Source organism: Balaenoptera borealis, assembly GCF_965194805.1.
Source record: "Balaenoptera borealis genome assembly, chromosome: 3".
Taxonomy (NCBI): domain Eukaryota; kingdom Metazoa; phylum Chordata; class Mammalia; order Artiodactyla; family Balaenopteridae; genus Balaenoptera; species Balaenoptera borealis.
In genome coordinates, this window is record NC_138866.1 from 117,324,597 (window position 1) to 117,336,876 (window position 12,280).

The following is a 12,280-nucleotide window of genomic DNA, read 5'->3' on the forward strand; positions in this document are numbered from 1 at the left end:
GCCCACTTCTTTCAAGCACTAGTTCCAGAATTCACCTGCAAATCTTTCCAGCTTTGGTTGCAACAAGAATTTATCAGGTTTCAGAATAGACTGGTATTGTATCAACCCTCTCTTGCTGGAGGCTTCTCCCAAAATCCAGTGTTTCCTGCTCACCTGGTTCTAGGCAGAGGAGGCCTGGCTCCCTGACTCCCAGCTCTGGGGTGCAGGGATTGCCTTACCAGGCAAGGCTTTGGAGACTTTGGGGTGTGGGGTGCTTTGGAGGACGCTGTGGCTCCCTCCCGTCCCTCTCGGAATCTCTGGCTGTGGCGACACCCTGTGGCCTGATTTGGAATTGCACCTTGGTAGTGGGAGGCCCCCGCCACCCCCCCCACCCCGGCTCTGTGGCTGCTGGCCCTTCTGCCTCTTACTCTTTGTTGCTGTCTCTCTTCTGTTCTGCTTTTTCTCCTTTTTCCCCCTGTAGACTCGGCTTTGCAGCTGGAGAGGCTGGTTCGTTTGCCCTTGGGAAAGTACTTTATCAGGCCGGGCGAAATGTCTCAAGTCGCAGGAAATCCATGGTTTGGGGGATGGCCCTCGCCAGCCAGAGCCAGCCTTCTTCCTGTGTAAGTGGCCGCAGAAAGAGCGTGCTTTAATAGCGAGTCTCTTTGCACCCAGAGGTGATAGGCGGTGGCAGTGCATGGGGAGGGAGGGAGTGGGCTTGCCGTGGTTGGACAGGGTCTGCCAGCGTGGACTGAGAAGGCCATCGAGATGGGCCCTGGTTCCTGGGGCAGCGGGAATGTGTTCCGATTGCCTCCTGGGGGGCAGAGGGGTGTCAGTAAGGTAAGGACAGAGGCTGGGTAGTGGTCAGATGCCCGCTCTGCCTGCCCGAGGGGAGAGGGTGGGAAGCCAGCCAGATGGCCCTGCCTGTAAATCCTCGCTTTGCCTCTTATTAGCTCCTGTGATTTTAGGCAAATCACCCAGAACTCATCTGGTCCCTCCTGTTCCTATTTTCTGGTACGACGTAGCTACAGGATGGGGAGGGCGAGAGGATGGCTCCTACAACACACATTATTTTTAAAAGCTGCCATTTCCTGAGTGTTACTCTGTGCCGTGCACAGCTATAAGTTCTTTGCGAGCATCATTTTCTCAAACCCTTGCAACAATCCCTTGCAGGGATTCTGTTGTTGTCCCTATGTTACACATGAGGGTTTTGGGGCACACAAGGGTCACATCACCTGCTGGATGACATGGTCACAAAGGGCAGGGACGGGATCAGACTCAGGGTGTCTGCCAGATCGTGGCCCTGTGCAGCCTCACCAATCCTGGGGGTTTGTTGTTCCTTCCACGACTGGGGTTCTGTTCTGGTGGACGATGAATTGAGGTCCCTTATTTCTCCTCCTCCTTCCTGAACTTCTCTTCCATCTCTGCCCAGTGTCCACAGGGTCAGGAAAGAAGGAGGGACATGCCCATGGGCTGGAGCAAAGTTGGAGCTGATCTCTGGAGGTTATGGGGCTTCTCGCGGTCCACGGTGGCCGCCTCTTACCCAGAACAGGGGTCCCCAGGCTGGGCTGCCCTGAGAGCTGGACAGCACAGAGCAGCCTGGCGATGTCACGTCCTCAGACACGATGCTGAGCTGGACGCTGGGGATGGAGAGCTGAGCAGACCCAGCTCTGCCCTCGAGGAGAGTTCCCCGACCACTCAGGAGGCAGATGTGGGCGTCTCTGCCATTTTCCACGCCAAAGGATGTGGGCACAGTGGGGCTTGTAGTCAGGTGACTGCACTGGCTTGTAGGGGACGTGAATAACCTGGAGGGGGAGATGGGCCCGAGCTGCAGGGGCAGCAGACTATGTTTGGTGGAGAAGGCGCAGGCCAGTGGGCTGGGACGGGGTATCTGGGGAGCAGAGGTGAGGAGCAGTGGTGGGACATAGACTCCACCCCCGCTGGAGAGTGTGATGAGGGGCAGAACTGTCGAGGGGGGGCTGGGATGGCCCCAGCGCCTCCCTCATCTTACGGGCTGCACCAGAACAGCTACCCCATGAGCCTCGGCGCCCGGGCTCTGCACACCACCCTTGGGGGTCCTCTGGCCTCGCAGGCCTGTGGGCACCAAGGGAGGATCCATCCCCCACAATACGCTGTGCTGCTGAAGCGGGTACCTGCCCTGCCTCCATGCCCAGCCTGCGCGTGTGAGCTCTCCCTCGCCCGAGCCCCAGTTCAGGGCTGTGGTTTCGTGTGGAGCCTCTCCTTACCCCTCCCCTCCCAGTATCCAGCCTGCCATCTGTGCTGCCCGGCTCCCCACCCCCTCAGCTGCTGCCCCCTCCTCAGGCTGGGCCCAAGCCAGCTGAGGCCCCATCGTGTTCCATCCAGGAGGAGCTGCCTGTCTTTGCGACAGTCAGCACCACTCGTTTTAATGCTGGCTTCATCTGTCTTTGAACCGGAGGCAGGTGGGGGTGATGATGAAAGAGAGAAGGAAGGACCATGCTTACTCAGTTTCCGCAGCCCAGTATCCCTGTGTGTGGTATTAAATATTCCAGAAATCTCTTAAGTAATTAAACACCTAATTGCACCCAGGGCTTGTGCAGGGTAATCAGCTGGCGCCTCTGACTAATTAAGCATCTCAACCTTTGCAGAGGTGCTCACCCCAGGAGCCTGTGCCATTGGGCCCACCCGCTCTAAACATGTCTCCCTGTCCTGGTGGTTACTGGACTTCTAGAAGGCTCTTTGGCAGCTAGATAACTTGGCCCTTGAAGGGCTTCTGCTCAGTGCCTCCTTCCTGACTTTGTCTGGATGCCACTGCTTCTCAGGATGCTGGGAGATGGTTTCCCCCTCCCCGCCCACCCTGAGCTCTTTCCACATCTGAGACTGAGCCGTTCCCATCAGGGTGGGAGAAGTGGAGAGCGCTGGTGGAGAAGCTGCTGGCCATAGGGGGCGCTTGTGCAAAAATGCTTGTCCTTCGTGGGTGACTCGCCCTTGGTTATTTTTAATATGCATGTCTGTGTTATTTACTGAAACTTTTTTCATTCTCATTTCTCCCCCCTTTCCTTCCCTGATTTAGGTTTCTTGAGGTCCAGAAGCCCAGGCTCTGTAAGATGCTTCGTGTCCTGGCCTTCGCTTATCCCTACACCTGGGACTCCCTTCCCATCTTCTCCAGGGTAAGGGCCCAGCTCCAACCCCTCTCTGCCTGTTGGCAACATCAGGGAATCAATTGTGTCCTGAGCTCTGGGGGTCAGAGCGCCGTCCTGGTCACAGTGGGACACACAGGAGTAGAGCCCCAGGTGCTCCCTTAATGGCACCTGCAGACTAGTGAAGAGACGGCATGAACCCAGAGGTCCTGATGAACATAGGAGATGCACCAGTGGCCAGTGCTGACTGGGGGCTCAGGAGCAATCGCAGAGGGCTGGGCAGGGGAGGCAGCCTGGGGTTTAGTAGAGTGACCAGGAGAGCGGGCTCTGGAAGCAAATCTCTAATATTTACTCACTGCAAGACATTGGACGAGTTATCTTCCACCTCTGTGTCTTGATTTCCCTCATCTGTAAAATGGCCTGGTAATAACACTTCCTTTTGTCAGGCTGTGGGGAGGATTATATGAGACAATGTGTAAAGTGCTAGCTGGTGGTGAGAGTCCAGTAAATGCAGGATTATATATTATCATCAATTAACATAGTAGTAGTGAAGGCAAATGTATGAATGAAGGTCTTAAAGGATAGATGGGAATTAGATGGAGAACACAAAGGAAGAGGGTGTAGGAGGAAAGACAAGAAGGGGGAAAGTTCATGCACGTTCAAATCCCAGTCCCATTGCTCACTGGCTGTGTGACCCTAGGCAATGAACATAAGCTCTCTGAGCCTCAGTTTCCTCATCTTTTTTTTTTTAATTTTTAAATTTTTTATAAATTTATTTTATTTGTTTATTTTTGGCTGCGTTGGGTCTTCGTTGCTGCGCGCGGGCTTTTCTCTAATTGCAGTGAGCCAGGGCTGCTCTTTGTTGCGATGCGTGGGCTTCTTATCGCAGTGGCTTCTCTTGTTGCAGAGCATGGGCTGTAGTTGCCCAGGCTTCAGTAGTTGTGGCATGCGGGCTCAGTAGTTGTGGCTTGTGGGCTCTAGAGTGCAGGCTCAGTAGTTGTGGTGCACGGGCTTAGTTGCTCCGCGGCACGTGGGATCTTCCCGGACCAGGGCTCGAACCTGTGTCCCCTGCATCGGCAGACGGATTTTCAACCACTGCGCCACCAGGGCAGTCCTCCTCATCTTTAAACGAGGCTGACATCCTGTCCTTCACAGGGGGGTAGAGGAGAATAATCAAATAAACAGAACTGATGGACTCAGCAATGCCAAGCCCAGGCCCAGTGGGTGGAGTTCCCCTCCCAGAGGCAGCGTAAGGGTCTGCTGCATGAGGCCAGGATGGCAGCGCCCAGGGATACAGGAGAGGGGTCGAGCTGGCTTCATTCGCTGAGGCACTGAGCATGTGCTCCTGTTCAGTTCGTGTGGGCCTGGGGGAGACCCAGAGATGGGGATGCAGCCCATTCCCTTGAATCCTTCTTCGAGGACACAGACCACACACAGGAGACCAGAGCAAAGAACAAGCCGGTCCCACAAGGCCACCAAGGCATACAGCACAGGTTCTTGCTATTATGAGCGCTGGGTGCTCCTGGCACTCGGCTGCGTCAGCCAGTGGGCAGCGGGGGAGGGGAGGGCTTACCCTACGTGGTGATGTGTCTGTGCACACAGGTTCTGGAAGCAGCCTGACTTCACTGCCAGTGAGTGGTTTGCAAGTCCCCCTCCAGCCCAGTTTCCTCATCTGCGAAATGGGGGGAATAGTGTCTGCCTTGGGGTCATTGCTGAGGCTCCGATGAAGTGATGCACGTAAAAGGCCTGGCCTAGTGCCCTCCGTAGAGGTGGCTGCCGCCGCTATTTATAACAATCGTACAAAAACCGTGCTGAACTCCACACCAGCGTTATGTCCATAATTAAGAGTTTTTGATGACTCAGAAGGCCGTCCAGGGATTTTTAGGCCTTAAAGCCTTAATTAGGAGCATCAGTTCAGGGGATGTGCTGGTTAGAAGTGAGTTCAAGTGTGAATAGGCCATTTTTTACTATACTTACGTTTTAGCCCCAGGAAAAAAGTAGCGATATATCTAACTGGATTTTTCTTTTCCTTTCATTTTGTCTTCACTTCTGTTGTTTTTCTTTTCTTCCTTCCTTTCTTTCTTTCTTTCCTTTTTCTCTTTTTTTTTTTTTTTGGAATTAAATAATCCAAAGGCTCTCATGAGCATGCGGGGGATTAAAATACAGTTGCCTTGGGTCTCAGTTGATCACACTCAGAACAGGAAGCCTGCTCACACGGTCCCTGTGAGTTCCCTTTCCAAGCCACAGGACTGGAGAGGGAACGGCCTTGGCCCACAGAGTCCACACATAGGCGCGGGGATGTCCGCAGGCCTCCTCTCAAGACCTGACATACGTTCCTTCCTTCCTTCCTTCCTTCCTTCCTCTCTTTCTTTCTTTCCTTCTCTTTTTAAAAATTTTTACTTTATAATGAATACAGTTGATTAACAATGTTGTGTTAGTTTCAGGTATACAACAAAGTGATTCAGTGATACATATACATGTATCTGTTCTTTTTCAAATTCTTTTCCCGTTTAGGTTATTATAGAATATTGAGTTCCCTGTGCTATATAGTATGTCCTTGTTGGTTATCTATTTTAAGACCTGACGTTTCTTTAAATACCTGCAGCTATTCCTCTTCCCCGGGGAGAGTGCACAGAACGAAGCCACCTTGTACCACCAGAAGCACATGGCCATGACCCTCCTGGCCTCTTTCCTCTACTCCGCGCATCTGCCGGAGCGCCTGGCTCCTGGACGCTTCGACTACATCGGTGAGTGCCTGGTGGCCCCGATGCCCCTTGCCCTCCTGTCCAAGGAGGGTGCCCATCCCTGACACCAGTGCACATAGTTGCAAAGAGAGGCCGGGGCAGGGAGAGAAGCAATTCTTCAGGAAGTTCTCCAGGCTCAGACCAAGGTTAGTGAAATTGTAAGGTGACAGAGGCCAGGATGTACGTAGCCAGCGGACGACCAGGGAGGATGGCGGAGGATGGAGAGGAGGTGGATCTAGGATTCTAAAGCATTTCCAGCAGGTGTGGGGACAGGAGAGTCCCATTATTACCTAGAATGTGAAATCCCGTTATTAAATGAACATGTAAGGCAGCCGTAAAGAGGAAGAGGAAAAACAGAGTACAGCTGGCTCTGAGGGTACCAGCTGGCAGGGGGCTGTGCTGAGGAGAGGAAAGTGTCTTTGTCTCGTTCCGGTGGGTACGATGGGGCCAGGAATCGTGGCAGAGCAGTGGTTCTCAGGTATGGCCCCTGGACCAACATTCTCAGTACCACCTGGGAACGTGCAGATTCTTGGCTCCCAGCCCCCAGACATCCCGTGTCTCAGAAGCTGTGTGATTCTCCAGGTGAGCCTGAGCTCACTCAAGTTAGAGAAGCCATGTGGTGGAGAGGAGGTGTCGGAACCACAGGGGTTTACACCTGCCAGCAGGGTTCCTTCCTCTTTGTCTAGGGAAGTGGGTGGCACTGCGGAACGTGTCTCCTCCACCCTGGCTCTGGGACTGGCTGGAGGAGGGACCCTTGGGCCACTTTTGGTGAGGCTGATCGAGTCCTGGATTGAGAGCTCCTTAGATAAGCTATCAATACCATGGGGATTCAGATCCTCATCCCCAGGTGGCGGGCAGGAACCTTGGTTCTCCCCAAGCCCATTTTGTCCATGGGTTTCCATCTTCTGCCCAAGACACATGGCCAGATTTTGCTTTGTTTGCTCTGATTAGAGTTTCATCTCCTTTACTTCTTCTCTCCTGCCAGAAGGGATTACAATGAGCAAAATGCTTAGAGGGCAGATTTCAAAAAAGGAGGGAGATGAGAGGGCCAGGGGATTGGAACCTGCCTACAGAACCTGCCCAGCACGTCCACGGCTCCAGCTCCAGCCAGATGAAATAGAGGTGGTAGTGTACGAAGTCTGCGGGGGGCAGGAAAAACAGCCCTGAGCCTTGTTTTGCGAGCTCTGGCTTCTTAATAACATTTTATTTACTTGCCTCTATCCTGTACTCCTGGGCCTAGAGCAGAAAGACACTCCTATGGGGGGAGATTGACCAGATGGGCAGTTAGTAACAGATCTTTAACAAAGGGTTTGGAAAGTTCTCCGTCCTTAAATAACAGAGTCAGTCAGATGCTGGGCTCCATCTCCAACGCCTCCCTATTCCTGCCAGGCGGGATTGTTGAAATCGCTCTTCCTGCTGCAGGCACACTTCACATCTGTTCAGTGCTCGTGGCTCTTCTGTCTTTTTATCTCCTGCCCTAACAGAGACAGGTTTGTGCCTCAGTTGGTGAGCACAGCTGGTCACCTCCTTCTGCTTGGCCCTGTGTCCTTGGAGTACACGGCTCTCGCTGGATAAGAAACCACTTCGTTGCATCACACACAGATTTGGAAATTGGACACAGCCCAGTAGGATGGCTTGAGTGAGGCAAGGGTGGCCCCTCCAGGCACACTTCCTCCCTGGGGGATGCAGACTGGGGTGCTGACAGCTCCCTGCCCTAAGGAACTCGTTGGCCACCTACTCAACTCTCCTACATCCTCATTCCTGACTCTGCCCTTGCTCAGTTGGGCAGATGGCCAGGTTGGTCCCTTCTGTGGACACATTTATTGAATACTTACTCTGGGTTAAGTCCTGGGGGTACAACACTGAATTCTTTTTTTTTTTTTTTTTTTTTTAAACTGAAGGAGACTCTTTAACTCTTGTGTCGTATTAGCTAGGGTTGCCATAACAAAGAACCACAGACTGGGTGGCTGAAACAACAGCAATTTATTTTCCCATAATTCTGGAGGTTAGAAGTCTGAGATCAAGGGGACGGCAGGGTTGGTTTCTTCCAAGTCCTCTCTCCTTGGCTTGCCCATGGCCATCTCCATTTCTCTTCACATGGTCTTTCCTCTGTGTACGTGCATGTCTGCGTCCTAATCTCCCCTTCTTATAAGGACACCAATCAGAGTGGGTCCCACGCTAGTGACCTCATTTTAACTTAATTGTCTCTTAAAGACCTTATGTCCAAATATGATCACATTCTAAGGTACTGGGGGTTGGGACTTTCAACATATGAATTTGGGAGGGGGAGATACAACTTAGCCCATGAAACATGGTTTCTGCAGGCTGTCCCCCAAAGCAATCCCCAGCCCTGGGCAACGGACTCCTTTTCTCACCAATCACCAAATCAGCACATCCATGCTCACTCCAACCACCGTCCACTGGACTCCCACCCTCTGGGGATGCATACATGGTGACTGGGGTCCTGTAAGTTATCGGAGAGGAAGAGCCCCTGGTTGTGTCGGGGATTAACCAGCAGTGGGCAGAGGAGCACCTCATAAGAGGCCAACAGAAAATTTGGCTGGCTTCTCCTTTGGTGTTGAAGTCAGAATCTGAGCTGATCAGTGACAGCTCTCAAGAGGTAACCTTTGGCAGAACTTTTTCATGTGAAAAACAGGACTGGTGGATAAGTTGTTTTAAAAATGGATTTAGTTTGCTCTTTTATTTTTCTCATATTACATTTTAAAAATAAATTTTTAAAGTATATATTACATATCACATAATACCCTTATTTCAAGTATATGATTCAATGATTTTTTAGTAAATTTACCACATTGTACAACCATCACCATATATGAGTTTTAGAACATTTTCATCACCCCAGTAAGATCCTCTGTGCCCATGTACGGTTAAAGCCAACTCCCACCCCTGCCTGAAGCAACCACTAATCTATTTTCTGTCTCTGTGGATTTCTCTTTTCTGGACATTTGATATAAATGGAATCATACAGTATATGGTCTCTTGTATCTGGCTTCTTTCACACCACATAGTGTTTTTAGCATACATGCCATAGCATGTATCAATAATCCATTCCTTTTTTGTTGCTGATCTTGGTGGTCTTTTGTGTGTTTGCTATAGGTCATAGTCACCAGCTGTTTCATGTGTGTGTGATCCTGGCCACACACATGCAGATGGAAGCCATCCTTCTGGACAAGACTCTAAGGAAGGAATGGCTCCTGGCCCACTCCAGGCCCCTGTTGTTCTCTCAGATAGCCGGAGCCATACTTCTGTGTCTCATCTTCAGCCTCAGCAACATAGTTTATTTCTCAGCTGCTCTGTATCGGATTCCTGAGCCAGAATTACATAAAAAAGAAACATAATTCAGACCATAAGATTTTTGTGCCAAATGTCAACATTAAGCTACAACTTCCTAACCACCATAAGCCGGTGTCATGGTACCAGTTTACAGTGGCCTAAAATATTTATAATGGTTGGTGTCTTAGCATTTTTGAATGGGTTCATGTCAATAAGGTATTGACGTGGGGACATTTCTCTAGACGTGCATTGGTTCCGTACGTGTGATTTTAAAAGGGGAACATGGGTTCAAGTAAGTCCTCATTCAGGCAAATCATTAATATTTCATTTAGTTTTTAATTTATTTAAAGTGAGTTCTCCAATCCTATTTAAACAATTGGATTAAGCATACCTCCCTTGTAGCTTTACTATGAAATAGTGGATTAAGCTTTACTACCCTTGTAGTATTACTCTTGCAGAATGCAACGTGCTTCATCTGATGAGTTTCATGTAACAAAGCCTCTCCCAAGAGCTCCCACAGTGGGAAGAGAATGAGCTGGAAAGGTCAGTAGGGGAACCTGAGAAAGAGTAAGTTGGGTCTGTGGGAGCCCTGGGGGCTGGGAAGGCATTCCAGAATGAAGAAACCTGGTTTGGGGAGTGGTCTTCTTCCTTTCCCCACCTAGTGAAGGGAATGAATAGAAAGAGAGTCCTCTTTTCCTACAAGTACATTTTTTTTCACAATGCAAGCTTCCCATGTCATTATAGATTTGGATTTTCTTAAAAGTCCACAGCCTGTGGCTAAGTGTTGCATGTTCTGTTTTGCTCTGTTTTCTTGTCACCAGTTTGATGCCGCCAAGTATTATGCAGCACAGGTAAAATGTGTTACCCAGTGGGCATTGGCTGAGTCAATCCCAATTGGTTGTGCTTGTCTGTCACCTTTTAAGCCAATGACATCACGATATTTGGGGAGGTTATACATTTGATGTTGCTTCAGCATTTCATATATGCTGCTGAGTTTAGTGTTCATGTGCAGAGGATGCTAAAGACCTTGCCAAAGGGATGGAAACACTTGGTGAGCTTGTGACAAATGTAGATTCCCCAGGCAAATCAGGAGATGCTGCTTTACTAGTTTAAAATGTTGGTTTCCTGGAGAAGATCTACACTGGAGAAAGTCCCCCAGGTGATTCTGAGTCAGGAGGGCCATGGGCCAAACTTGCAGAAATGCTGATGTCACAAATTCCAGAAGGTACTTGGCCTATCAGCTTTGTTTTGATTGGTCTAACTTTTAGCAACTCACCACCTAAGAATGTGTCCCCTGCTTTCTACTCTGTGGAGTATTACAAAACACTGAGTATTTTCTCATCTGTTGCATTACTAATTAAAGTTCACTGTTTCATGATGTTTTCAGAGAGTACAGAAATGCTGACACAAAACAGTTTTTAACAGAAGCCCATCACTCCCTAATGTGCACTTGCTAATGACTTAAGGGGCCATCCATCACAATGCAGGATCCTCTTTTGCTGACTCAGGAGCACCCCCATATCTTAGTATACTGCCTCTGTGGTTTACTGGCCCAGACACTCGAATGGCCTTATAAATAGCTCATCGTCCAATCCTCTAAGGACAAGTAACAATTTATATTGGATGCGAGTGGTCAAGAAATATGATTTCATTAGTTTTATTATCTGTTTACTTCCTCTGGGGAAGGTAGACTGATAGAATTATATGGGCTGGTAAATTTTTGGTACATTAATTGCCAGCTGCATGACAAAATTTGTTCTTTTGGCAAGAGGCTGACATTGTTAGTGGAATCTTACTCCAGCAGGGTCTGTGGGCTTCCATTTCATGTTATTGTAACTTCAGTCTTATGGTGGACAAAGGTACAAAGTTTAAATACTCCATTCTAGTAATGCCAAAGGCATGAAGGCTTTTAAATTCTCTTGTTTATAGAGAGTAAAATAAGGTTCTTCATTTAGCTCAGAAGTAGTTGAAAGATAACGGGTGACTAATTTGAAGGACTTTTAGATTATTTAATTTAATCTTTGGTTACGTTGCTTTTTCAGCATGCTTAATGATGAAAATGAAATGTTAAATCAACAAAATAAGACCAGATGTTTCATAATGTTTTTATAAGTTTGGTAAACTTAGTCCCATTGTAACTTTTGGACAGTGTTACAAATTAAAATTTTATAACAGTTTGCAGTACACTGATTTGGACGCTTCTAATGTTGAGTGAGAATGGGTTCAAATATATTAATTATCATTAAGTATTATGAAGTCTAACGTGAGTATAGTTTTGCCTAAGCCATTCCGGAAATTAAAAAGTTTGGCAGTGGGTCAGTTGAAACCTCACTGGGAAGATGTCTTTTAATGTAGCAGTTCTCTCATTGTTTTCATGTCTCAATACACTTTAGAGATGTACCATATTCCCACTGCTGTCTCCAAAGGCAGGGGGGAGCGACGGGGGAGAGAATTCCTAAAGAGATGTATTTCTTCCCCCTCCTCCTGCTTGACAAACACTACTCTAAAATTTGCCAGTCATTTTTGTTGTGATAAAACTCAGATATGTTTGAATGAGGCCATTTAGTCAATTGCCCCAGAGTTTCATTTTCCTTTGCTCAGTTCTTAGAAAGGAACTCTCCCTCTTCTTTCTAAAGACATGAATTTGTCATTGTTGATTAGAGTTAAAAGTGGGATGTTCAGAAGCCTTTTGAGTACAAAGTGATTTAAATATTTGGTCTGCTGCAATCTTTCTCAAAGTTTTTTTGTGGAAGGAACTCAGCTCCCAGGAGATGTTCTGAGGAAGGCAGGGTGGAGAAGAATGCTGTTTTTGGATGCATTGGAGAAACCTTTCCTTTGGATCTGCTGTGTCCCAAATTTGTTTTGGTCATGGTACCCTTTTTATATGAAACACCTATTAACACTGTATAACAACACTTTATAACATATTGTTGAATGCCAGCCTCTGATTTTCCAGTTGACAATACATTATGGATGAAAAGGCAGAGACCTATGTCCAAACTCAGAGATGTTCTTCCAACTTATACTAATGTCTGGTTTTCTTAAACTGTGTGGAAGAAAAAATAAAATAAAATGTATTTATTATAGGAAAGTCCTCCCGTTTCTCACTTGACTTGGTTATATTTCACCTACCCCACTGCAAACATG

General features: G+C 48.4%; 1 protein-coding gene across 11 annotated transcripts in view; it reads left to right on the forward strand.

Moving 5' to 3' along the window:
• Nucleotides 1–12,280, forward strand: part of PAQR5 (progestin and adipoQ receptor family member 5) — a 90,911-nt gene that overhangs the window by 73,229 nt on the left and 5,402 nt on the right. For 9 of the 11 annotated variants that reach the window (XM_082383479.1, XM_082383480.1, XM_082383474.1 and 6 more), the window contains 3 exons: nt 3,029–3,125; nt 5,701–5,842; nt 8,957–12,224. In XM_082383479.1, the coding sequence (XP_082239605.1) occupies nt 3,029–3,125; nt 5,701–5,842; nt 8,957–9,198 (481 nt within the window). In that variant the 3' untranslated portion in view covers nt 9,199–12,224. Of the gene's footprint in view, nt 1–3,028; nt 3,126–5,700; nt 5,843–8,956; nt 12,225–12,280 lie in introns of those variants that run through there. The other 2 variants (XM_082383472.1, XM_082383473.1) reach the window with 1 other exon arrangement.